The sequence below is a fragment of the Saccostrea cucullata genome, unplaced genomic scaffold, assembly GCF_032062105.1.
Source record: "Saccostrea cucullata isolate Sc308-1 unplaced genomic scaffold, CSIRO_AGI_Scuc_v1 ctg9965, whole genome shotgun sequence".
Taxonomy (NCBI): domain Eukaryota; kingdom Metazoa; phylum Mollusca; class Bivalvia; order Ostreida; family Ostreidae; genus Saccostrea; species Saccostrea cuccullata.
In genome coordinates, this window is record NW_026924234.1 from 276 (window position 1) to 24,103 (window position 23,828).

General features: G+C 32.4%; 2 protein-coding genes and 1 long non-coding RNA gene across 6 annotated transcripts; 1 reads left to right on the plus strand and 2 right to left on the minus strand.

The window, feature by feature from the left end:
* Nucleotides 1–1,897: 1,897 nt before the first annotated feature.
* On the minus strand, nt 1,898–10,475 carry LOC134265999 (uncharacterized). 3 transcript variants are annotated; one of them, XM_062748209.1, is made up of 13 exons: nt 10,295–10,475; nt 7,549–7,605; nt 7,258–7,388; nt 6,954–7,064; nt 6,665–6,766; nt 5,975–6,137; nt 5,656–5,758; nt 5,238–5,372; nt 4,212–4,352; nt 3,782–3,916; nt 3,312–3,497; nt 2,520–2,760; nt 1,902–2,137 (listed from the first exon to the last, which is right to left on the minus strand). In XM_062748209.1, the coding sequence occupies exons 1-13, from the start codon at nt 10,359–10,361 to the stop codon at nt 2,036–2,038; spliced, it is 1,674 nt and encodes a 557-aa protein (XP_062604193.1). In that variant the 5' UTR covers nt 10,362–10,475; the 3' UTR covers nt 1,902–2,035. The 3 variants fall into 3 exon arrangements, with proteins under 3 accessions (XP_062604194.1, XP_062604195.1, XP_062604193.1); XM_062748210.1 differs by lacking the exon at nt 6,954–7,064 and having other exon boundaries at nt 1,898–2,137; XM_062748211.1 differs by lacking the exons at nt 7,549–7,605; nt 10,295–10,475 and having other exon boundaries at nt 1,900–2,137; nt 7,245–7,349.
* A 78-nt stretch (nt 10,476–10,553) lies between these two features.
* LOC134266000 (uncharacterized) lies at nt 10,554–11,627 on the minus strand. Of its 2 annotated transcripts, XR_009991880.1 has the most exons (3): nt 11,443–11,614; nt 10,676–10,758; nt 10,554–10,599 (listed from the first exon to the last, which is right to left on the minus strand). It is a non-coding gene; the product is annotated as an uncharacterized LOC134266000 (long non-coding RNA). The 2 variants fall into 2 exon arrangements; XR_009991879.1 differs by lacking the exon at nt 10,554–10,599 and having other exon boundaries at nt 10,675–10,758; nt 11,443–11,627.
* A 4,016-nt stretch (nt 11,628–15,643) lies between these two features.
* LOC134266001 (protein sidekick-like) lies at nt 15,644–22,299 on the plus strand (the record flags this gene model as incomplete). The annotated part of the gene is made up of 3 exons (XM_062748212.1): nt 15,644–16,042; nt 21,151–21,417; nt 22,006–22,299. Coding segments are annotated over exons 1-3 (634 nt in total), but the record flags the coding sequence as incomplete, so codon positions are not given.
* Nucleotides 22,300–23,828: the final 1,529 nt, after the last annotated feature.

Genomic DNA, 23,828 nt, shown 5'->3' on the forward strand with positions numbered 1-23,828 from the left:
AAACAAAAAGTGAGCAGCAATAAGAAAGAATGGGAGAGGTTTAATTATGATGTAGATATAATCCTAAACGCACCACTGGCAGGAGGAATAGACAAGAAGATCAAAGGCGTGGCAATGATAATGTATAACGTACAACTGAACAGATTTGGAAAGGAGGAAACACAGCAACCAAGAGGATTAGCAAATAAGAACAGAAGACAAAGAGAGATGACCAATCTGAGAACTGCAACAGCTGACAAGACGGTTAGAACATCAGAGGAGGGTGAAGGAGCTGCTTAGGCTGAATTAAGGACGAACATTAGAGAGCAGCTAATGGAAGAGAAGGGCAGACAAATCAGGAGAAGGATGGAGAGAGCAAGAGCAAGACTGTTGACTGCGCAGAATTTATGCATACAAGGTTCACTGTAATAATTATGTATTTGTATACAACATTCAGTATAATATAATAAATATTGCATGTAGTTGAGTTGAACATTGAAAATGTTCACCCCCAAAAACCCAATGGTTTTCTTCGGGTTAAAATTTTCAATGTTGCACACAAATACATGCAATATTTATATATTTGCATGTATTTCTGTTGGACCTCAGAAATACACGTAAAAGTGATTATCTTTGCAAACTTCAGTAACAAGAGTCAATAGAAGTATTGACCCCTGTATGGATGATGATTCTTTAAAAATACACTAGTAATACACAAACATTTATATAGTAACCAGAATAGTTAACTTTTGAGTGCTTTAGTTACAATAGTTTAAAAAATATTCTCCACTGAAGAGTTGAATATTATTATCTATTGAGGAATTCAGCTACAATGGTTATAACATACAAGAACCATAACTGAGTTTACTGTTAATGCACATTAGACATGAGAAGTATTAACTTCCATGGATTTCAGTTTGTCATCAAAAGAATATCTGTTGTTGAATATAATCGTTTTGTAAGGTAGTTTACATTGGGTGAAGCCTTGCATGTATTTGCCAAATTTGAACTTTAGAGGGATTCAGCCAATTGGCTGCCATTTTTTTAAAAAAAGTAAGTACTTTTCAACAAATTAGTAAGAAGTTTTCTATAAATCATGCCAAAAAATTGTTAGTAACTAGAAATAAACCATAATTTACATGCATGCAAACAATGTATCTATATTCATTTAATTTGTGAAGATTATTTACATAATTTAATTGTCAGTCAGTAATACTTTATTTTATTGTAATAATCAAAATATTGCCTCTACAACCTTGACTTTACCTGTCCATGTACTAAGATAGTACATTTATCTTGCATTTAATATAATCAAAAGGAATTATGAAAATGGAAGACATAATTCATCAAGAAAATACAAAAACAATTACTGTGGGGTACAACTTCTATGGATTTCTCTCTCTCTCTCTCTCTCTGTTCCCAAGTACTCTGGTACTTTCTACCTTTATATTCTCTTCTATAGCAGGAATCTGCTTTCTTCGACTTTATTTCTCATGTCTATTTTGGGTTTTTTTTCCTTCCTTACTCAATTCAAAATTACGATAATGATAATCCAACCTGTTTACCCTCTTTCATTCAATGAAGTCTATTGTATCAATTATATTAATTTTCTTTACAAGTATGTTACAGCAAACAAATACAGAAAAAATCTGCTCGAACTTATAACTCCAAGTAATCCTGAATTAGACTTACCCCAAAAATCTTCCAAGAACCTACTAAATAGTCAAATTCTTCATGTATGTACAAAGATATTTTTTTACTAAAATTTGTCTTTCCTGTGAACCATTACTTTTCTTCCCTATTCAAGAGGAAGTGTGCATAAAGATAAATTTTAACATTTTTCCCAAATTAATGCTGCAGTATTCTCTTATGCTTTACATAAAGTTCATAAAGTTATAAAACTTTAAAACTCTTCAGTAACACATTTTAAAAAACCTTAATATTTCACAAAAAATAAAATTATCAGTCTTAATTAAATTTTATTACTAATAAATATCATTTGGCACAGAATAATCACCTTATCATGTCATTAGCTTTTAAGCAAAAGAACTGGGGTCTAAGAACTTCTCTTTGTAGTCATTATCTTAAGTATATTATTTGAATCACTGATCACTTCATCTTTCTTCACTGGTCTCTTTGAGCCATCAGCTTGTATTGTCTGGAAAAAGAATATATTTTGAACATCATTTGATACTGGTATCAAGGCATAGTTATTGGGAAAACATGGATGATAAGTTTTACTGTATTCAATTAAATTGCACAGCTATAAGTCATTTATTTTTAATGCAGATATTTTTTTTCAAGATTGTGCACATTTCCCCAAATCTCTAGTCATTAAAAACACACCCAGTTTGAGACAGGGAAAATCCATGTGTAAAAAAAAAAAAGAAAAATATAATCTACTCTACATTAAATAGTCTGTAAACTACTTGTAATTTGGTTTTATGGATCATGAAATGAAATGACTGCTTATGGACAAACTTAATCTGAAATATATTTTCCAACTGAGCAAAAGACTTGACAGTAAAAGAATCACTGACCTCTGCTCTCACAAAGTCCCCTGACAGAAGACTAACAGGGTAATGACAGAGAACATTATGGAATTCCTCCACTATGGTGCCAGGTTTTAACATGATACAGTCTCGCAGAATCTGGCTCTTCTCAGTGTGAGATTTACCAATGGACTGAAAGGTATCAAGGCAACGAACAGGAAATGCATAAACTGGTTCCCTTAAGCTGATTGCCTGACATAGTGCATTTTGGACATTAGTACTTCTATATCTAAAAATAATACAAATTAAGAATAATTGTACCTTTCTATGACCTCTTAGATTCTTCATTATTATTATACCCCCACTAGAAAAGTGGGAGGGTATATAATGATTGGGATGTCTGTCTGTACATCCCTCCCTCCATCTGTTACACTTTGGGGAACTCGTCTATTATAATTATGCCCAACTTCTCCCACTGATTAAAATTTAATACTTTTACAGATTCTTTATTTCATAATGGCAGTTTGCACCTCCTATTACTTTTTGATCAGACACTTATTTTGGGTCTCCCAGAGCAAAATATGAACTTTACCATTATTATCATATGGGAGGCAGGGGTATCATTTAGTGAGCTCATTGCTCACAGTACCTCTAGTTTAGATTATACTTTTATTTTATAATGATCAGCCATCTGTTCAGAAAGAAGATAACTGTGAAATTTGTTTAGTTGAGAACCCAAAATCCCACGATAAATCAATTGACAAAGTTTGAGGATTTTTGACCTCTTACTATCCTAAATACTTAGATAAAATCTTGAAATTCCAAAATTGCGTTCCTTACCTTTTGAAAATATCATTTTCAACTCTTTCAAGTTCTGTTAAAATTGTAGATGAACAGTCTAAAGGTGTTATCTGGCCACTGCCTCGATCATATTTAATGTGACCCTCTTTTACCAATCTCTGTAGAAAACACTCCCTTTCTGCACTTACAGGAATAGTGTACTCTTCTCCAAACTCTGCAGACAGTCTACAATGTAAAGTTGCTGTCTGTAGCTTACAAACATGTTTCTTGAATGAATATATGCAATTAGTTATTACTAATATTCATTTTCATTCAATTAGTCATATAGTGAACAATACATACATGTAATAAAACCTTCTCAAAAACTTTGCATTTTATACAATATCAATTCAAAAGCAACTTTGAACCAAGGGAAAATATGTAAATGTAGGTTTGGGCACATGCAGCAAAATAAAGAAAAAGTTGTGAAATATACTTAGAAAGTAAAGTCAAACCTAAAATGGTAGTACCTGCTGATGATATCTGTTGCTGATTCCTTATCAGCTTTGTTTAGTACCAGCAGTGTAGGGAACCTTATGTTGAGGAAGCTGTCCACTATCTGATGTAGCACCTTACTGTCCCAAGTCTTTATCTTGGATAACTCACTAGAGAAAGGAAATGAAGGACCTTTAATTAATATTGATCATAGAGTTCAATGCTTTCAAGACATCTTTATGAATCTATTAGTGAATTCAAGATTTTTTCTTAATACATGAATGGAAGAGATAGGGCAATTATTGAACAAAAAAATTATCATAATTCACCTGAAACATATTCCAGAAAGGTAATTGCAAATTGTGTATCACTTAAAATGTACTGTAAGTTAAACAGAGACATTTCTTATATCAGTTCAAGTTTTTCATGCAGACATTTGATACAAGGGAGACAGCTTCTACATACCTTTCATTTATACCTGCATTGTGCAGAGCTGCATAAATGGTTGCTTTGTTTGCATGATACCCTGTAAACATGTCGATCAACTTCTGAGGTCTTTTAACAATATTATCCCACTTGCTCCATACATTCTGATAAATCCACTGACTGCAACAAAGAGGAAACTAAGAGAAATAACTTCAAATTGGACTTGTATGCATGAAGTCATGGTCAATGTCTGATCCTACTCTGATAAATAAAGTATGAACGTGATAAAGTATGTAACTTTTAGCATACTTTGACTGAGATAACTGCTTGGCAAACCATTTTTGCTCTCAGCCAAATTACATTATTATCCTTCAGAATTATACAGTCAATCTGATTGGTTTAGAGCAGGTCACGTGCAGGGAGACAACTCGTGATGTCTCCCTCACGCGCAGGGTGACAACTGTTATCTCCCTTCAGGTGACAATGAAATAGCGTAAGCGAGCATGCAGGGTTACAACTGTGTTGTCGCCCTTTGAATAAAACTACAGTGGTTTAATTAAGCGAGATAACTCCTATTTATAAGTACAATGGCTAAATATGCGGGATCGGTAAACAATAAATTCTAACGATGACGTCAAAGTTGTCTGTTGACATATTTTGAAAGTATGGAATAATTCGGCAAACCTCGGCTGATTCCGTGAACTACATCAAAGTTAGATGAGGTACGAATCGGCCGAGGTGTGCCGAGTGAGTATGGAATCGGAGCAGAGTAGAAGGAAACAAGAGGTTTGATTACTATTTTCTACTCCATCTAATTGATAATTGTATATTCTTCAGGATAATAAAACTATTATGGACTGTTTAGAAGGGAGACATCACCAATTATCAGGTCTGAGTAGGGTTGGCACCGTCGGGCGCTAGGGCCCTCGGGTGACAACCATATACAGAACTTATAATTAGTGATACCTCCCTTCAAAACAGTTCATAATTGTATAATGTACGATGGTTCTGATAATCTGAAAATTTTAAAACTTGGATCTCATGAAGAATTAGTCGTACACTCACCGTAGTTCTGCCTTTAGCCAGTGTACATCGTTAGCTGGATCATAGTCTGTTGTTTCCTCTCCTTTCTCATTAGTTGTACCCGAGGCATCAATTATGTGGATTAAAACATCAGCATCAAGTAGATCATTCAGAAATCTAAAAGAAAAAAGTATCAAAAGTTTTTAAGCATTTAAGGGTATAACTGTATTGTTCTTTTCTAATTGTGGTGTAATTTGAAGTTTACCATACATCAAATTGTTAAACATCAGACAAACATTTTGAAAAGTAGACAGTACAATCCTACTTAGAGGCCATAAATAAATGGGCTTTGGGTGTTGATTCTCATGAAATCTTTTTTGCATGGCATTTAAAAAGTGTCAATACCATTGGATTTCTGTAAACTGATGTATATTCTAATTATGTGTACAATTTAACACACCTGTTACCCCTTCCTTTGCCCTCCCAAGCACCTGGTACCAAACCAGCAACATCTTTCAACAGGATTGGTAAATATCTGTTCCCTCTAAAATCATGTCCATGTACTATGAAAAAAACCAGTGCTTTATTTCTCTATAGAAGTTATATCCTCTATTAACAATGAAAATTCTTAATTGCTGTATCATATTTTCAATCCACATCACCTAAATTAGGTTTGTTTTTTTGTTCTATAGAATAAATTAAAAAATATATATATTAAGGAACTCTTTTAAATTCACAGGACTTCATTGATGTTGACACAAAAAGATATATTTTCTTACCTGCATTGCATTTGCTTGTCTGCTTGCTACAAGGACAGGGTATTGAGAAGAAAGCTTTTCCTATATTGGGTTCTATGGTGGTGAATGGATGGGCGCCTGTTTTGGCCAAATCAAGTGTTGTGGCTGCATTGAAAAATGTGGACTTTCCAGCAGATGGCTTACCCTGAGCAAATAATAATGACACCAATTACTAAATGAAAGAATCAGAAGATATTTGCACTCAAGACTTTGGGGGAAATTTACATCTTTTTGCACTTTGGCATCTTTTCACAAATGGAAGTTTTTGCAAACAGAACATTATGGATAAGAAATTCAAATTGTATTTGGGCTAAGTAAATTTGCCATAAAGTGAGTTTTCTTGGCAGGTGTAAAAAAATTTTGGCTGCTCAACGGTATGCCAATAATTTTGGTGTAATCTATTTTAGAGTACACAGGATTTCATCTCTTTACAAAGGAACGCTAAGAAGAGTACTGAATATTTTAGCGATTAAAAATTGAGAGGGGGGGGGGGGGCTACCATCAAAATAACGACCCACTGTACGGTAATACAATACTGTTTGATACATGAAATAGGAAGATATGAACAGTAATCAAGTTTGAAAGTTCCATTTGAATAATATGAATTTGAAGCAGAGCAAACAAAGACTTCTAAAATCATCAGAGGTGGGATATAATGCCATCAGTACATACCACAAGTCCTATCACATATTGCCATCTTCCTCCACTCAGCTTTGGTTCTTCAAGTTTAACTGGTTTTATTTCTATGTCATTGACTTCTTGTTTATCTAAATCCTATCAGTATAAAAACATCTAAATTATTATTACATTTACTCTGTACTGAAAGGCAGTACAAATGGTCAATAGTTCTTCTAGATTTTCTTTTTTGGGGTCTCCATCTCTTTATTCATGAAAGTCCCTTTTAGCATCTTTCATTGGGTGTGCAAAGCTGTGCAAGTTTATTCAAAAAGGGGAACCTTACTTGTTGGTCAGTGAGTTGATCTGGAGATGCTGATGATGAATTTTCATTTATCCACTGCTGTGCAGCATCCACCAAAGAGAATATCATTCCCATGCCAATAAATTCTTCACACTGTTTACCAAAAAAAACCCATTCACTTTTTCAATTAATGCACTTTAACTAAATGGGGGTCATTTTTCTTAATCGCAAGTATCATATATTAATAGCATTTCAAATTTTAGACTTTTTTGGTAAAATGGTAACACGAAAACATTCTTAATGAGTATTCATGTTTATCATATCTATACTCACGTTGTATACTAACTTTTTCATTTAGGAAACTCAGAAGTTGTTTATGACTCTCAGTAGACAGGACTTGGTTTCTCATTGGAATCTCGATCACAGGTGCTACATCTGGGTATTGTATTGGAAGAGTGAACTTCAGGCTTATTGCACCTTTCATACAAAAGTTATGTACACTGAGTACACTTTAATATTATATCTTCACTAAAGTAAAATAATGTAAATTAATAAAATCAAATATTTCTGGGGGGTTTTCATGAATTCTATTTGACTGTTGTTAAAATTAAAAAAAAAATTTTTGATTAAGACCTACTAGGTAGTTGAAGATCTGGCAACTTAACCATAAAACATGGCGGGTCATTGGAAATATCTAAAATACAATAAAAATATACTTAATATTTAAAAATTAAACAGGGCATACATAAAATAGACCAATTATTGTTAAAGTGATTTTGTTCTACACACCTGGTTCAATGATAGTGTATATATAGGTTTCATATGTGTTGTTAACATGGTTTATTTTATATGGTTAACTCTGACCATACTGCATTTTTGTGCACTTTTTTTCCATTAAAACTTTTTTCAGGTTAATCTAGTACCATCTAGTAAATTTGAATTCCAGTAAACTGAAATGTATTTTATTATTGCTAAGAGGAATGATTTGTTTTATCAGAGACACAAATATATGTTATATCTCTGGTTTTACAGGTTGGGACCAATCGCCCAAATGGGATATAATAGTCCCAAATAGGCTATAAATTTACAGTGCAAAAATTGAAAATTTTTATTTTGGCTATAAATATCATAAATCCACATCAAAACACTTAAAAAGGAATAACTTTTGGTAAGCAAGTTTTTCTGTAACCCTACAGTTTATAAGATTGATCCCCAAAAAGTTAAGGAACTTCCGAGGGATCAATCTCCTAAAGAATGGACATACAGGAAAACTTGTCAACCATAAGTTATTCCTTTTTAAGTGTCCTGATGCAGATTTATGATATTTATAGCCAAAATTAAATTTTCAATTTTTGCACTGTAAATTTATAGCCCATTTGGGATATTATGTCCCACACGGACTATTATACAAATACAAATACAAATACAAATACTTTATTGGCACAAACACAATTACAATAATTGGCAAAGGCCCACTGAATATCATTAAATAATGATTACATATTTTTCAAAAATTGTCAAGTAATTGACTTCTAAGTTCAAAACAGTCTCTGATAAATTTAACAGTAACTTTGAAGACTTTTTGTATATTACTGTTTACATATAATTGTAACATATATTTCTCATTGCTAAAATTATTATTTTTCTTTGTTATGTTATAAATATTACTAAAGAATGTGTTTCTTAGCTTAGAGTAAGAATTAAATTGAAAAAGAAAATGCATTTCATCCTCAATCACACTAGTATTACAAACATTACAATATCTTTCATTTCTTGATGTGGAAATATATCTACCACTTTCTATTGCAAGTTTATGTGCGCTTAGTCTAATTCTACTAAGAGAGGATCTCTCAGATCTTTTTTTGAGTAAATCAACATAAGGACTTCCTTTTCCCGAGTATACTTTCTTGAAAAAAATCAAGTTTTTCTGAACCAAAGATTTTTGACGTTTGCTCCTGAGTGCACTGATCAATGATTCTTTGTTTAATGTTTGAGAAAAGGTGTTGAATGGAACCTGTATATTTTGTAATGTTTGAGAATCCAAGATTATCTAGAATAGAAAATAATTTCTTAGTCCAAGAATTACAGTTACTTGTGGATTGGTAAAGTTTAAAGGCCAAAGAATCAGAAGTTTTCAGGTGATTCCAATATTTGATACTAGAGAGGGAAATTTTGGACCAAAGTGGTAGTCTTTTAAGTTCTGCTAAACAACCAGCATTGGATGTTTTGTAGTGCACTCCAAGGATGTCTTTAATAAATTTTAAGTGAAAATTTTCAATATTTGAAATATCTTTGGATGAGAGATCCACTCCCCATATTTCACTACAATAGAGAAGAACTGGAAGTACAATAGCATCAAAGAGTTTTTCTAAAAGTTTACATGGGTTATCAAATCCAATAATTCTTTTCATTTTAAAACATGCTTTTCTAGCCTTTTCAATAAGCACAGCTGTTGCTAGATTAAACTTCCTATTACATTTCATCATAATACCTAAATAACAGTATCTTGGTACAATTTGTATTGCATTACCATTAAAACTAAATTCATTACCTTGAGGCTTGCCATTTGAGTTAAATATCATAACTTTAGATTTATCTACATTAACTTGAAGTTTCCAATTTGAGCAATAGTTACTGAGAATATCGAGACTGGTTTGTAAACCGCTTTTGCTTTCTGAGAATATTACAATATCATCAGCATATAACAGACAATTTACATGAATATTGTTTACTTGCACAGGATCACATTTTCCATTTTTTAAGTCATGGACAATACCATCAATAAAAACATTAAAAAGTGTGGGGCTTAAGACATCCCCTTGTTTGACACCACACTCAGAATTGAATACATCACTTAATCCATCAGAAAATTTGATTCTACTCATTGTATTACTATACATTGAAAATAAAATATTGAACATTTTTTGGGAAATATTACATTCAAGAAGTTTATAGAATAAACCTAATCTCCATACAGTGTCAAATGCCTTTCTAAGATCAATGAAAGCAGCATAGACCTTTTTATTTTTGTAGTGATCAATTATTGTATTATATCCCATTTGAGTGATTGGTCCCAACCTGTTTATTGAGCTTTCAGGCCCAAAGTATTAAATGATTTTGAAAGGCGCAATCAAGAGAAAAAATAACCATTTACCTGGAAAATCTTTGGCAACCAAAAAGAGAAGAAAATAAATAAAAACTTATTAAAAAATCCTATTTTGTCGGAGGGGGGGGGGGGGGCTTCCTAGCACATAGAACGTACCTGACCTCCTCAGTAGGTGAATTGTACCCAATATGTTGGACGCAAAAGTGGGGAAAATTGAATGAGAATAACATCTAATTTAACATAAGTAGCAAAGTATACCTCTTCTCCGCTGACCTACCTGTGAATTCATTCTCATAAATTGACTTGAGAGCCTCTAACTCCTCTCGTTGGTCTTCGTTGGCCATGTTTATAATTTGCCTTCCTTTAGTCTTATTCAGTGTAAAGTAAGTACTTGTACATGGTGTATACTATTCATTAAAGAGCAGTTGAAATACGATACCTGTATTATTATTCAATAATTCATTTCATATGTAATTTCACTTGATATAGGAAAAACCCCTACATAAACAAATACATGGGCGCAGACATTTTGGACTGTCCAAAATGTCTGCGCCCATGTATTTGTTTATGTAGGGGTTTTTCCTATAGAGTAAAAGAAACATTTGTAAAAAGTGATCAATTTAGTAAATTTAGAACACATATCCATTGCTTATCTCACCTCTTGAATATTGGGACTGACAGTCTTAGCTTAAGTACACCATTGGCTGTTACATTTCACACCCCAGTCAATCAGACCCACATCTGTGAAACAGAAATAATGTCTATAAATTGAAGCATTTCTCTATTTTTCTTTCAAACTTTTAAAATAAAATGATTAATTTCGCTTATGTTTTGCTTGTTTTTCTTATTATCTCTAATAATTTCTGAAGGTAGATCATGTTAATCATTCAGGGTAGCAGGTACCCGTTATTAATGAAAAATGAAGAAAATCAGCAGGTTTTTGTAAGAAAAAGCTGGGTTATGGAAAGAGTGAAAACTAATGTAGATAAAATAATCAGTGGAAAAAAAGAGAATTATATCTAGTTCAAATGTACATAAGATTTAAAAAAAATCTATCAGCAGTGGGTTGCTGGCATCAGAGAATCAAACACATCCCCATTGAAAATTTTGTAATTTTGAAGGGGGGTGACCTACATTTTAGCCAATTTTCATGATCATTTCATGTAATTGATGTTAAATATGTATATTCTCATAAAAGGCAAATATATTTATTAGCATATTATTTCTTATCAATGACATAATTAATAAATTGATTAAATGCCAAGGGCAGATAAATCATATTGTCTGACTGAATACAGTGCTCAATTGTAAGCAAAGTGCTTAAATAACTGCAGTTCTGAGGAAATTTATTTTCTAATAATCTATAAAAAGTTCTTAATAACTTAAATATTAAGAGATTAACTAGATTTTCTAAGAAAACCATACCTTGAAACTCTTAATGAAAGCAAAAGGATCATCCCGAGAGTGTCCATGTTTTGTTCATTGTAAGAGGGTAGGGTTCATTAATCTCTTCCTTCTTGATTATGCATTGCTAAAATACATTTTATTTTATTAAAACATACTGATAAATGCATATAGCAGCTTATATCTTAATTTTTTATTATTTACACCATCTTTTGAATTTCTTTTAAGCATTTGTGATGTAATACCTTTAAAAAAAATCATGTTAAATAGAATTTACTCAGATAATTATTTTTAAAAATACCAAAGAAATTGAAAAAAATTACTGCAGATAAGCATGACTCTTGTTATTCAAATAAACCAAATTTAAACAAAATTCCTTCATTTTTCAGCATGATTAAAGCACAAAATTACCCCCCCCCCTTTCAGCAGAATATCAAGATTGGATATGGCAAGGAGGAGGGATATTCAGACACCTTTTTCATAATTTTTTCAGTTATAATTTTGCATATTTATTGCATTTTCAATGTATTTTCAGCAAGAATATATTGTACTGTAATTTAAATTAAATTTCCTACTAGTAATCTCTAAGTTTCACCAATAGTATAACTCTTATTTCAAGCCAGCACTGATTACATGACTGAAACTGGCTTTTCTGCTGGATTATGCCCCTTATGTAAAAACAAAGTACCCTAATTAGCTAACAGCAGTCAAATTTTGTTATAAATTATTCAATCAACTCTGATTAACACAAATTTGAAAGAGGATTATTCAATCTGTTCCAATGTCTACACTCATAAAATACATGGATTTAAATGAATTTCTCAAACTGCGAGGGGGATATTCATATGTTTTGTATATTGATGATGCCCATAAATATTGATATTGTATTATTTACATTATTCACAGTAAATTTCGGTATAAATATTTATTGAAAATTATTTACATGTACATTTATTGAAAATATGAGAGCTAGGGCAAAAAGTTTGGCATTTTTTCACTATGTGCAGTCCCCATTGTGAGCCCCAATTTACCCAGACCCTCTAATTTTTAAACAAATAGTCAAAACTAACTAAAATATAATCCCAATGCTGAAAAAATAGGAACTGATTGATTTTTTGGCTGTAATCAATTTTTAACCATGAAATCATACCTTTTCTATAGGACAAACACCACCAAATGTTTTCCCATAGACTTCCATACAAACTTTAGCACCTCTCACTGATACCTATATTGAATTTCGGGAAAATGGTCTTTTTGTCGTGAAAGTTCGAGATATTGGAAAACAAAAAATGCCAGAAAAAATATACCGTGCCGTTGCACTTTTACTTTCAATTTCCATTTGTTTACAACTAGGTGCGTTTTTTTTTGACACCAAATGAAAATCTCTAACCAAAGTGCATCCCTCCCTTCAAATTTTTACCTGTAACTCCTATATACCTCAAAGAAACCCAAGTCTTGATATGAGATTTTTATCGACTTTATTTCACTTGTCAAATACATAACCAATCGGAGTTCCTCGGATGACTCGTACCTCGCACATAACCTCGGACGTCAACGGTGAGTTACCATCTTGCTGATTCAGTCATGTGATCTTATTTGAATTTCTTTCAAATGTCATACATTTGAAATCGGCGTTATTTTATGGCACGCTCAACATTTTTTAATTGCTTTTAAAGCCTACTTACATGAGTTTGTAATCAAAACCTGTTTACGATTAATAATTCCACAAATTAAGAAACATTTTCAAAGAACGTTATGCAGAGCGAAATATGAAATGAGTGATAAGGCAGTTTCCGGCGGAGAAATGTAAGGATCTGATGCGTATTCCTCCACCAATCACATCCGAGGTTTGAATGGAGCGTAGCGGAGTCAGCCGAGGATTGCCGATTGATACATAACAAGTCTTTTCTCTTATTGACCAATCACGCGCCAGCTAGCATTTTCTCCTCCGCACAACCTAAGGTTGTGCGGAGGAGAAAATGCTAGCTGGCGCGTGATTGGTCAATAAGAGAAAAGACTTGTTATGTATTTGACAAGTGAAATAAAGTCGATAAAAATCTCATATCAAGACTTGGGTTTCTTTGAGGTATATAGGAGTTACAGGTAAAAATTTGAAGGGAGGGATGCACTTTGGTTAGAGATTTTCATTTGGTGTCAAACGCACCTAGTTGTAAACAAATGGAAATTGAAAGTAAAAGTGCAACGGCACGGTATATTTTTTCTGGCATTTTTTGTTTTCCAATATCTCGAACTTTCACGACAAAAAGACCATTTTCCCGAAATTCAATATATGTATCAGTGAGAGGTGCTAAAGTTTGTATGGAAGTCTATGGGAAAACATTTGGTGGTGTTTGTCCTATAGACACATGTCCTACTTTCACTTCGTTGTGAAACTTCTATAAATCAGCATCTCGAGCCCGAGCTAATTACAACTTCTAAAAATTGATGGGGATATGATTAAATGGGATTTTAAAAAAAAAATCAACTGAATTTATTAATATTGTGAAATAGGCCCCCTACCCCTCCAAGAAATTAAGTATTTTAAAAAGGAAAACATTCATGAATGCAATCGAACTGCAGCACTAATGATGTTAATAGAAGAATTTAAAATTTTGAAGCTTATTTTATGTTTCGAAAAAAACGCATACATATCATATATTTTAATTAAACCACAGGTCAACTGATTTTTTTTTTTTACAATAAAACATCTCTGATGAGTATATAAAGCAAGAATAAAAATTATCAGTGAGATATTGATATAGGCCTATTATAATTATCAAAACAAACACGTTTTTATTATTATGTGACATTATATTAAAATACGTCATTCTGTAAAAAAAAAAAAAATAATAATGATAATAGGCGAGAGAACCATCCCCCCTTAATTGTAGTAAACCCTTTAAAGGGCGATGGGATTGTGAAGAACCCCCCCCCCCCCCCCAATCTTTCCTACAGACTTGCTTAAAACTTTATTGTTAATGATCAATTTTCTGTATAGATAACCAATATTCTTTTCAAGGAAATTAACAATAACATTTAGCGTTTTACACTACATTACCCCCCCCCCCCCCCCAATAGAGTATTCGAACCTTCATATTTGTAATTCGAGAACCTACATTTCAGACTGCATCTTCTATTGCATTGAATATTTTTTTCCAAAATATTTGAAACTTTCGGTTCAATGTTCCTCGTTTAATCTGAGTTGTATTTCAACCATTATATTGATTTTCTAAAAATTGAATTACATATTTTCTTTCAATTAAGAAAACTTTAAAATGTATATGAGTTAATAATAAAAAGACTGTATTTTAAAAAAAATCACAAAAGTGTGCAATAGTTTGGTCGCTATTTTTGATTAAATGCATATTCTAATCTAAAGAGTGCAATAATATGTGATCTCACAATTTTCTTACAAGGGTCCAGTAGGACATATTTCAAACTTGAAATATTTTTCAGATAGGAGCACGTGTCAATATTTTGCAGTTGTTTGAAAGTTTCAGAATTTAAGGGGGGAAAAAATGGTCTATCTATCGTGTATACAATATACTTTCTGACTCTGCCCTTTTATTGTTTGATAATTTTACATATAATATTATGTCTTTTATTTTATTGGGGGGGGGGGGGTTATAAATACTAATACTGGAAATAAAAAACAATTCCCAAAAATTAGAATATTGAAATACTTTTCAGATAGGAGCACGTATCAATCTTTTGCGGTTGTTTTGAAGTTTCAGAATTTAAGGGGCAAATGGTCTATCTATATCGTGTACTACCATTAGTTGTTCGATCGAATAAATAAATACTTTCTGACTCTGCCTTTTTATTGTTTGACAACTTTGCATATGTCTTTTCCTGGGGGGGGGGGGGTAAAAACAAGTACTAGCATATGATAGTATGGAAAACTTTTATTAAAAAATTAACAAATATATATCTCTGTGTTTATATATATTGTGTCGCAAGTGGTCGTCTTGATAAAAGAAATAAATAATGTTGCTCATGGCATAGAAATAAGAAAAATAATTGTTTGGGCCTTTTTAATACGGTGAAATGTACGCAGACCACGCAAATTCCATATTGTGCAAGTGTCCAATGTGACATGAGTCACCATTTGACCCCATCAAGCACTCCTCACTTTCTTTTCTATTGACCAATCGCTAGGTTTGTTTTGATCACGTGTACAGACAATTAGTACAATAGTACGAAAATTTACCTTTAGAAAAATCAATATTTACCTGTATCAAACAACGCGTTATAACTTTATTAATTGGTGAGATACACATATTTCTGGTATTTTAAGCAGTGATTTTCATTTTTTGGATTGATTTACCTTCGTCATTGGAATATGTCTTTGAAAAAGTGAAAAGGTAGCAACATTGTCATTTGTCGCATCAATATGGCCGACGCGAACTTCCGATTACACACATTCCCACCGGTGTAACAACGATTCTTGGTGATTTTTGACCAGAGGACCATTTATACAGACTTCACTTAAAACAGTTTTATATTTGATTGAGAATTTTTAAGAATGGACGGTCATTTACGAGAATAATGATGTGTAAATGTTTGTGGTACCTGCACGTTTTTGTGTTCGGAGCTTCGCTTTTACGCTGTATAAAGAGTGGTAGGTATCAACTGACTGGATAATTAATTAGTGGTGCAACTTTATATTTGATCAAAGATAATATTTAAACAGAGGATCTCTTCCTAATATCCATAATTTGATGAGTTTCAAATTGGATTACATAATTCTTTCCAAATGGATCACATTCACATTTCTAGCATGCATTTTTGAAAACAGGTGTTAAAATGCCTTCAGATCAAATCCCAAAACGTCTGTCTGCCAAGTTTCATACCCCATCATATTTCAAATTAAATGACGGCATGTGTGAGCAGTCAATGTTACTTTGGTTATTACAATATCTGTGGCATTGTTGTAGAATTTCAGCAAATGTGCACCCATTAGGCCTACCATGACGTCTCAGGATTTTTTGATAAAGGTTTCAAACTCTTAGTATTATGATGGTTTCAAAAAGAAAGTTTGACCAGTTGACATATTAGGTTCAGATCCTGGTTTAATTGATCCTCAGCTGTTGTTCATACCATACTGCATAGGTGCTCCCCTTGTAATTCTGTAAATGATGAATGATAAGTATAATATATTGTTTTATATAGGTATATATATATTATATATCTACCCATCTTTATTATAAAATCAGCCTTATGATATAGATAGGTAGACGTATATATATATATACCTATATAAAACAATTGTCATTTACAGAATTATACATAGGGAGCACCTATATAATTCATCCCACCTTGTCCATTTGTCTTTCTAATTCAATAGTTAAATAGTAAAGAAGTAATTAAAATAAATCAATTTGCTCCTCATGCATCTATTATTTATTTTTGTCGTACAAGATGCCCTGGGTTTGAAGCATGTAATAAAAATTATTTCCGATACTCTTAGGTTAACTTAGTAACATTTTAGCTAGCTAGTATTGAAATGAATGCCAAGGACACATGTGGTACTGGTACATGTAACATATGTAATTAACACAATTACCGTGACTATATTTATTAAGTTTTCCTTTAGTTTACATGGTCAAAGTCAGTTTCCTTACCGGGAGAGGTTAGATAATTATACAGAACAGTCCATTATGATTTACCGGGGTAACTACTTGACTAATTAATTCCTTTTCAACCTAAAAATATTAAGCAAAGGAATGTACTTAAAGTTGTTTTACAATAAACATCTTTAATAATTATAAACTCTGTGTATGTAAGAAGAAAAATCTTCAAATGAGATGGGATAGATAAATACACAGGTGCATGATGATGATCTGGATCTGTAGATGCTCTGCCTTCTCCTCCCTCCCTCAACACAACCCCCCACCCCCACCCCCAAGAATAATAATAATCATAATTTTATGAACTTTTTTCCTTCATCAATTTCCTGCGTGTTTTTTTTTTTTTTTTTAGTCAGCAGCTAGTTTCCTACACATCATTCATGACATTTCTATATTAAGTATTTAGTTGTTGATACCTGTATTGAATGGAACAAATTCAATTAGAGCATCTTGTGAAGTAAATTTAAGTAATAGCCTTACCAGAAAGTAATTCTGCCCAATCAGATTATTTTGGAATTCAAGTTACAGTTTGATCAGTGTAAACATTCTACATTAGATTGCAGTGGCATTTTGAGCAGGTCAGTTTTAGAAGAGCAAACTCTTAAATTAATCTTGATTTAGATGAAATTGGATAATTTGGTTTCACTGAAATCCAAAATAAACTTTAAAGTAAATAGATGGGTTATCAGTTGCATGCTTCACATAGTTCAATAACAAATACTCTCAACTTTGATGTTTTGTCATAGTCATGCTGAATACATACTTAAAAATATTTCAGCAGTTTATTCTATAATTTTTTAAAAACATTGATTCTTTTTCATGCAAGTTTTGTAAGAATTCAGGTATAAAATGAAAGGTACTTGTAAAGTTGTGAACAATATTGGAGAAAATTTATAAAGTAGAGAACATTGGTAGTGTAGATCTTGACAGACACAAAAACCTATTAGTACATGAGCATTGTAACATCTTATTGAGGCAAATGCATGTGGAGAAAAATTTCTGGAGCAGCTAATTTACCTGAATAATTTTCATTTTTAAATGCACCATTTAAATATTTTTTTTTTTAAAAATCCCTCCGAAGCATATATATAATCAATTATTAAGTTACATACAGATATGTTGTATTGAACAACTGTGATGTTGACAGTAGATAATAAAAATCTACCAGATGAGCATAAACAATTGATATTTAAGAATACCCAGATAGATCTTGGTTGACAGCTTGATATGATAGTATATATATGATTGTATGATTTAGTATTTTAGATACCCTTTCATGCCATTCTTATCATGATACAGTGGCATCTATTTAAGTGTTTTAGAGAAAAAATACAGTAAATATAGCATATTTTAATAGATTAAATAATTTAAAAAAAAAGAAAAACATATGATATTTCTTTCCCACTATTATATTGAGTGAAATCATTTTCGTATTTGATAAATAAATAATCCTACATGTATTGCTTGTTTTTATAATGTGCATATATATTCAATATGATATTCAGTACTGGAATAATGTCAATACATGGAGAACTTGAATATATTACAAAATGTTAATATTACAAGGACCATGTCTCAACCTTTATACATGTATTATATGTGGAATATGTATATTGGTGTTGACATGCTTTTATGAACTGGATCACATTTGCATGTCTAGAGGCTTCAGGTGTATATTTTATAACTGTTCATCATTTTCAAGTGGGCTTTATTATGTGGGCTCCTAAATAAGAGCAAGTCTTGGCTTTGAAAATGAACAAAAGAAAAAAAATAACCTGAAGTGTTAAGGCAGGCCACATTCCATAAAGACGGGAATGTTTCTGTGAGAGAAGAGAGGTTTTATCTTGTAAACTTGATACTCTAGAGCCTGCGGTTTTGTTTTCAAATTTATAAAATTGTTTACCTCTCTATTGTATTCTATTGATAAGCAAACTTAACTGGAAAGAAATAAAAATAGAAATTAGGGTGTTACCTACCTTAATGATTTTTTTTTTCCATACATTATTCTGAAACTCAATTTGTTTAATATAACTGCCCATTATTGTATTGTTTCAAAATGTCTAATGCATGAAAAACCTACATTTTTTGTTCAAAAATGATAAATAAATTAATTATGAATTAAGATACATTGGAAAACTGGCAACTAATAAACAGAAATGTTATAATCTTAATGATCTGGGAAGCATTGCACTTAATATGCTATTACCTTTTAAATGTACTTGAATAAAAGGAAAAGCCAGGATACATTTCATAATTACTCAAGAATCATTCTGATCGGTGAATGAAAGTGAATTCTGTAATCTTTTAACACTTTTAAGTTTATAATCTTTAAGCGTGTGTAAGAAAGTTTATGTGCAGAAATCAACAAAACATTTACTTTGAGGATTATAAACCTCACAAAGAGACTTGTTCTTAATTAAGTCTTGTGTGGTACCCTCAAATAAAGGGGTCCCAAGTTTCAATGTAATATTTGGAATTGGCTTAGTATTGTACTGTTTGATTAGTATCTTGATGTATTTAAGTATCCTTCTAGCTGGTTATACGGCTTGCGATATGGTTGTTATGTTAAAGGAAGTGAGTTAACGTGTTCATGTGAACATAAAAATCTTGGCCTTGAGACACATTTATCTCAGCAGGTTAACAGGTAACCTGACTGGGGACTAAAATGAACGGGAATACATGTTTCAGTAACTGCATTTAAAGTTCCTTTAAAGTAGAAATAAGGTCTTTGTTTTGATTATCGAAAGGAAACTTCATAAAAGTCAATGTTTAACCTACATTATATCATCTGGAATGGATATTGCTGAGTCTGTATGATCTAGCTATGAAAAAGAACTCAAAACAGAAATGCAGGCATGTAGAAAAGTGTCTGCATTTTTACAATCATGTGTGCACCTTAATTGTTTTTAGCTCACCTGAGCCGAAGGCTCAAGTGAGCTTTTCTGATCAAAATTTGTCCGTTGTCTGTCGTCGTTGTTGTTGCGTAAACTTTTCACATTTTCATCTTCTTCTCTAGAACCACTGGGCCAATTTCAACCAAACTTGGCACAAATTTCCTTGGGTGAAGGGGATTTAAGTTTGTTCAAATGAGGGGCCATGTCCTCTTCCAAGGGGAGATAATTATGAATTAGTGAAAAATTAATAGCATTTTTAAAAAATCTTCTTCTCAAGAACCACTGGGCCAAGAAAGATGTGTGAAACTTGTGTGGAAGCATCCTCAGGTAATGTGAATTCAAGTTTGTTCAAATCATGACCCCCCGGTGTAGGGTAGGGCCAAAATGGCTGATCAAAGTTTTACATAGGAATATATAGGAAAAATCTTTAAAAATCTTCTTCTCAAGAACCACTGGGCCAGGAAAGATGAAACTCATGTGGAATCATCCTCAGGTAGTGTAGATTAAAGTTTGTTCAAATCATGACCCCTGGGGGTAGGGTGGGGCCAAAATGGCCGATCAAAGTTTTACATAGGAATATATAGGAAAAATCTTCTCAAGAACCACTGGGCCAGGAAAGATGAAACTCATGTGGAATCATCCTCAGGTAAAGTAGATTGAAGTTTGTTCAAATCATGACCCCCGGGGGTAGGGTGGGGCCAAAATGGCCGATCAAAGTTTTACGTAGGAATATCTAGGGAAACCTTTTAAAATCTTCTTTTCAAGTATTTTAAAGCCTTGCTTAGTGATATTTATAGGGAATCATCTTAGGTAGCTCAGGTGAGCGATGTGGCTCCTGGGCCTCTTGTTCAATGTAGTTTTGAAACTCATGTACCCATGCTGTTAAACTAGCATTGTTATACATGTATATTACATTAGCTTATAATGTTTAATTACGTTTTCATATCAGTGTGTTTTAATTTACAAAAAAAAGAACAATGATGAAAATTTTCGTCAAAGACAAAAAATTTTTTGAGGTCATAATTTTGACTTAATTTTGTCCCAATCTGATTTGAATTTATTCATGTATATTTGAATCAACTCTACTACTAAGGATTGAATGATACCAATATGTGATGTGAAGTTTTTTCTCATGTACTAATCAATTGTCTTAATATGTGATGTGAAGTTTTTTCTCATGTACTAATCAATTGTCTTAATTGCAGAGGAACCACCTATGTACTTCTCAAGAGAACCTGAATGTGGCTCAGCAGTGAGTGAGTCGGGAGTCAAGATTTTGACCTGTCAATCATACAGTGACCCACCCCCAGAGTATCGCTGGCTAAGGGAGGGAACCTATGTCAGCCAGGCAAGCCTTAGTGGGACCTTCAGAATGTACAGTATAAATCGGACAGCAGCAGGAATCTACAGATGTCAAGCCACCAATAAGTTGGGTTCCATCCTCAGTGACAGTTGCAGAGTGGAAGTGGCATGTATGTAGTTCATTATCATTAGTGGACTTAATTAATGAGTAATCAACAAGAAATGTTCCAAATATTTATTGGAAATAAAGTAGAATGTCCTTGATAACCTGTCTGAACTAGAGATGTTTGCATTAAAGCATTTTGTTTACACATTCTCTGTAACTTTTCTATTATACCCGGGTAATTAAAGATTGACTGTTCTTATGAATTTGAAATCAATAAACCTTTATATGAAGTAAAGGGTAAAGATCCATTTATTGGTTTTCAGCAGTCTATCAAATTGTTACCTATTGTTATTGACAGCATGAGGTTTTCATGTCATTTAAAAACAGTCTGTCATCCATTATTTTTCTTCATATGCACTTCAGTCATCAACATTTTTCAATAAGTCTTGCAACCTCATTACAATACAGATCTCTACACAATAGCACAAAACCAGAAAGCTCTTGCACTATTTTAGAGAACTTTTTATATCTAGACTATTGAAAGTGTTTACCAAGTGCTACAAGCACAGTGCAGTACATGTCAACAGTCTGTAAATTATATGAATCTAAGGTTGATAAATTTTGAGCATTATCCCCTTGACGTTTTTCTCAGATTTGGATCCACTCCCAACCATGCAAGATGAAGATGTTAATGTTCAGAGAGATCATGGGATCAAAATATCCTTGCCCCCTTTTAAATCCTACCCCTATCCACCCACTGTGGAATGGAAGCTTAATTCACAGATCATGGCCGATGAAGGTCCACATCACCAAGTGACCCTCTCTAAGGACCTAGTGCTATTGGACACCAAAACTAGTGACGATGGAAAACAGTTCCAGGCAGACATTCTGAATGGCTTAAATGGACAAACCAGTAGAACACAGACTTATACTGTGAGAGTATCAGGTGGGGGTCCAGTATTAGATTTTACTATGTATTATAAATCTTTCAAACTGCATTAAGGCATTTAAAATTTATTATTTATTTTATGAGCAGTCAATATGGTGCAATGCATTACACAGTGCAGGTGATCCTGTATAGCTCTAAGACTATGATACTGAATCAATATACCGTATAACGGGTATTTTTTATGTGCTGCTAATTTTTACTAATTTTTACGAGTTTTATAAATTCATAAAATTTAAACGCGTAAAATTTCATAGAAGTAAAAAACGCACGTCTAAATTTTCAACATCGTATTACATGTACATGTATGAGAGTATTTCAATATTATTACTGCCATTTAGTTAAATAAACACCTGGAGGGTATAGAATTAGTACTGAAAACTGGTGGTATTTTTTTGGGACTTTTTAATTGATCATCAAGTAGGATCAAACAAGTAAATCTCAATGCAGAAAGTATACAAACATCGTCAATTACCTGGTTACTCTTACGGGACGCATATATCCGATAATGGCTTAATTATTGCAGACTGAACTCTTCAAATTATATCTGTTTTTCAAGAATTGAACCCTTTCTTCTTTTTAATTTGCTTCCAATAAAAACTTCGACATTTTACAGTTTTAGTACTAGTGTTGTCACGATGATCGATTTATAATCGATTATCGGTCGGAAAGGCTGTCGATTTTAGACAATCGATTGGAGATTTTAACAATCGATTAATGGTTTATTTCAGCACATATCTTTTTTACAGTTTTCTCACTTTTATTTCAAGAACAGGCTCTTGTTATCAAAATATATATCTTTCAAGAGTTGTCCTTTACTATTTTAGAATACACTGTACTTAAAATCTGTTTAAAATAAATCAAAAGATAATGATATTTGTATTTCTAAACTGAAGAAACTAAACTATTTGTTTAAATAAAATATACATGTATTAATTTTCAGTATTTGGGGGAATTCACCTGTCATTTCATACGGAATCACAAGGAATTTGCAAAATTAAATGTCTTATAACTGTTTAAAAAATTAATTCCATATACATTTTAGATGATCATGTAAATTAAAACCTGATCCGTCAATGCTTACTTTTCCCAGGCCAAGTAATTCCTAATCATGCAAAAATCTGTATTACTGAAATAGTTAATCAAACTGCATATATACTGTTTTTAGAATTTCGATCTGTACAATATGCACCTTTACTTAGATTATTTAACAATAAAATTCTAATTTTTATAAAATCTAATGCCTATTTTATGCAAAGGGTTACCGATTCGATTATTGGCCGATGATTAGTCAGTTAGGGTCAACCGATGTTACCGATTAATCGATTCTGAGTTTCAACCGATTTGACAACACTATTTAGTACACTGTAATCCGTGTCCCATGTAATTTTGTCAACTTAATCAAGATGGTTTGAGTTATCTCTCTTTGTTTCCATTAAAATGAAGACGGACACGTGGTGCGCAACAATAATTATACTAGACATGTGAATAAATAAAAACAGGAATAAATGTGGGGCATGTGAAATATA

Excerpts from the sequence above, each read along its gene's own strand:
- LOC134265999 (XM_062748209.1), bottom strand. The coding sequence starts at position 10,361 with ATGGCCAACGAAGACCAACGAGAGGAGTTAGAGGCTCTCAAGTCAATT. Across the intron at positions 6,767-6,953 it reads ATCAACTCACTGACCAACAA|GATTTAGATAAACAAGAAGT; the intron begins GTAAGGTTCCCC and ends TTATACTGATAG. Across the intron at positions 4,353-5,237 it reads TGGCTAAAGGCAGAACTACG|TCAGTGGATTTATCAGAATG; the intron begins GTGAGTGTACGA and ends TCTTTGTTGCAG.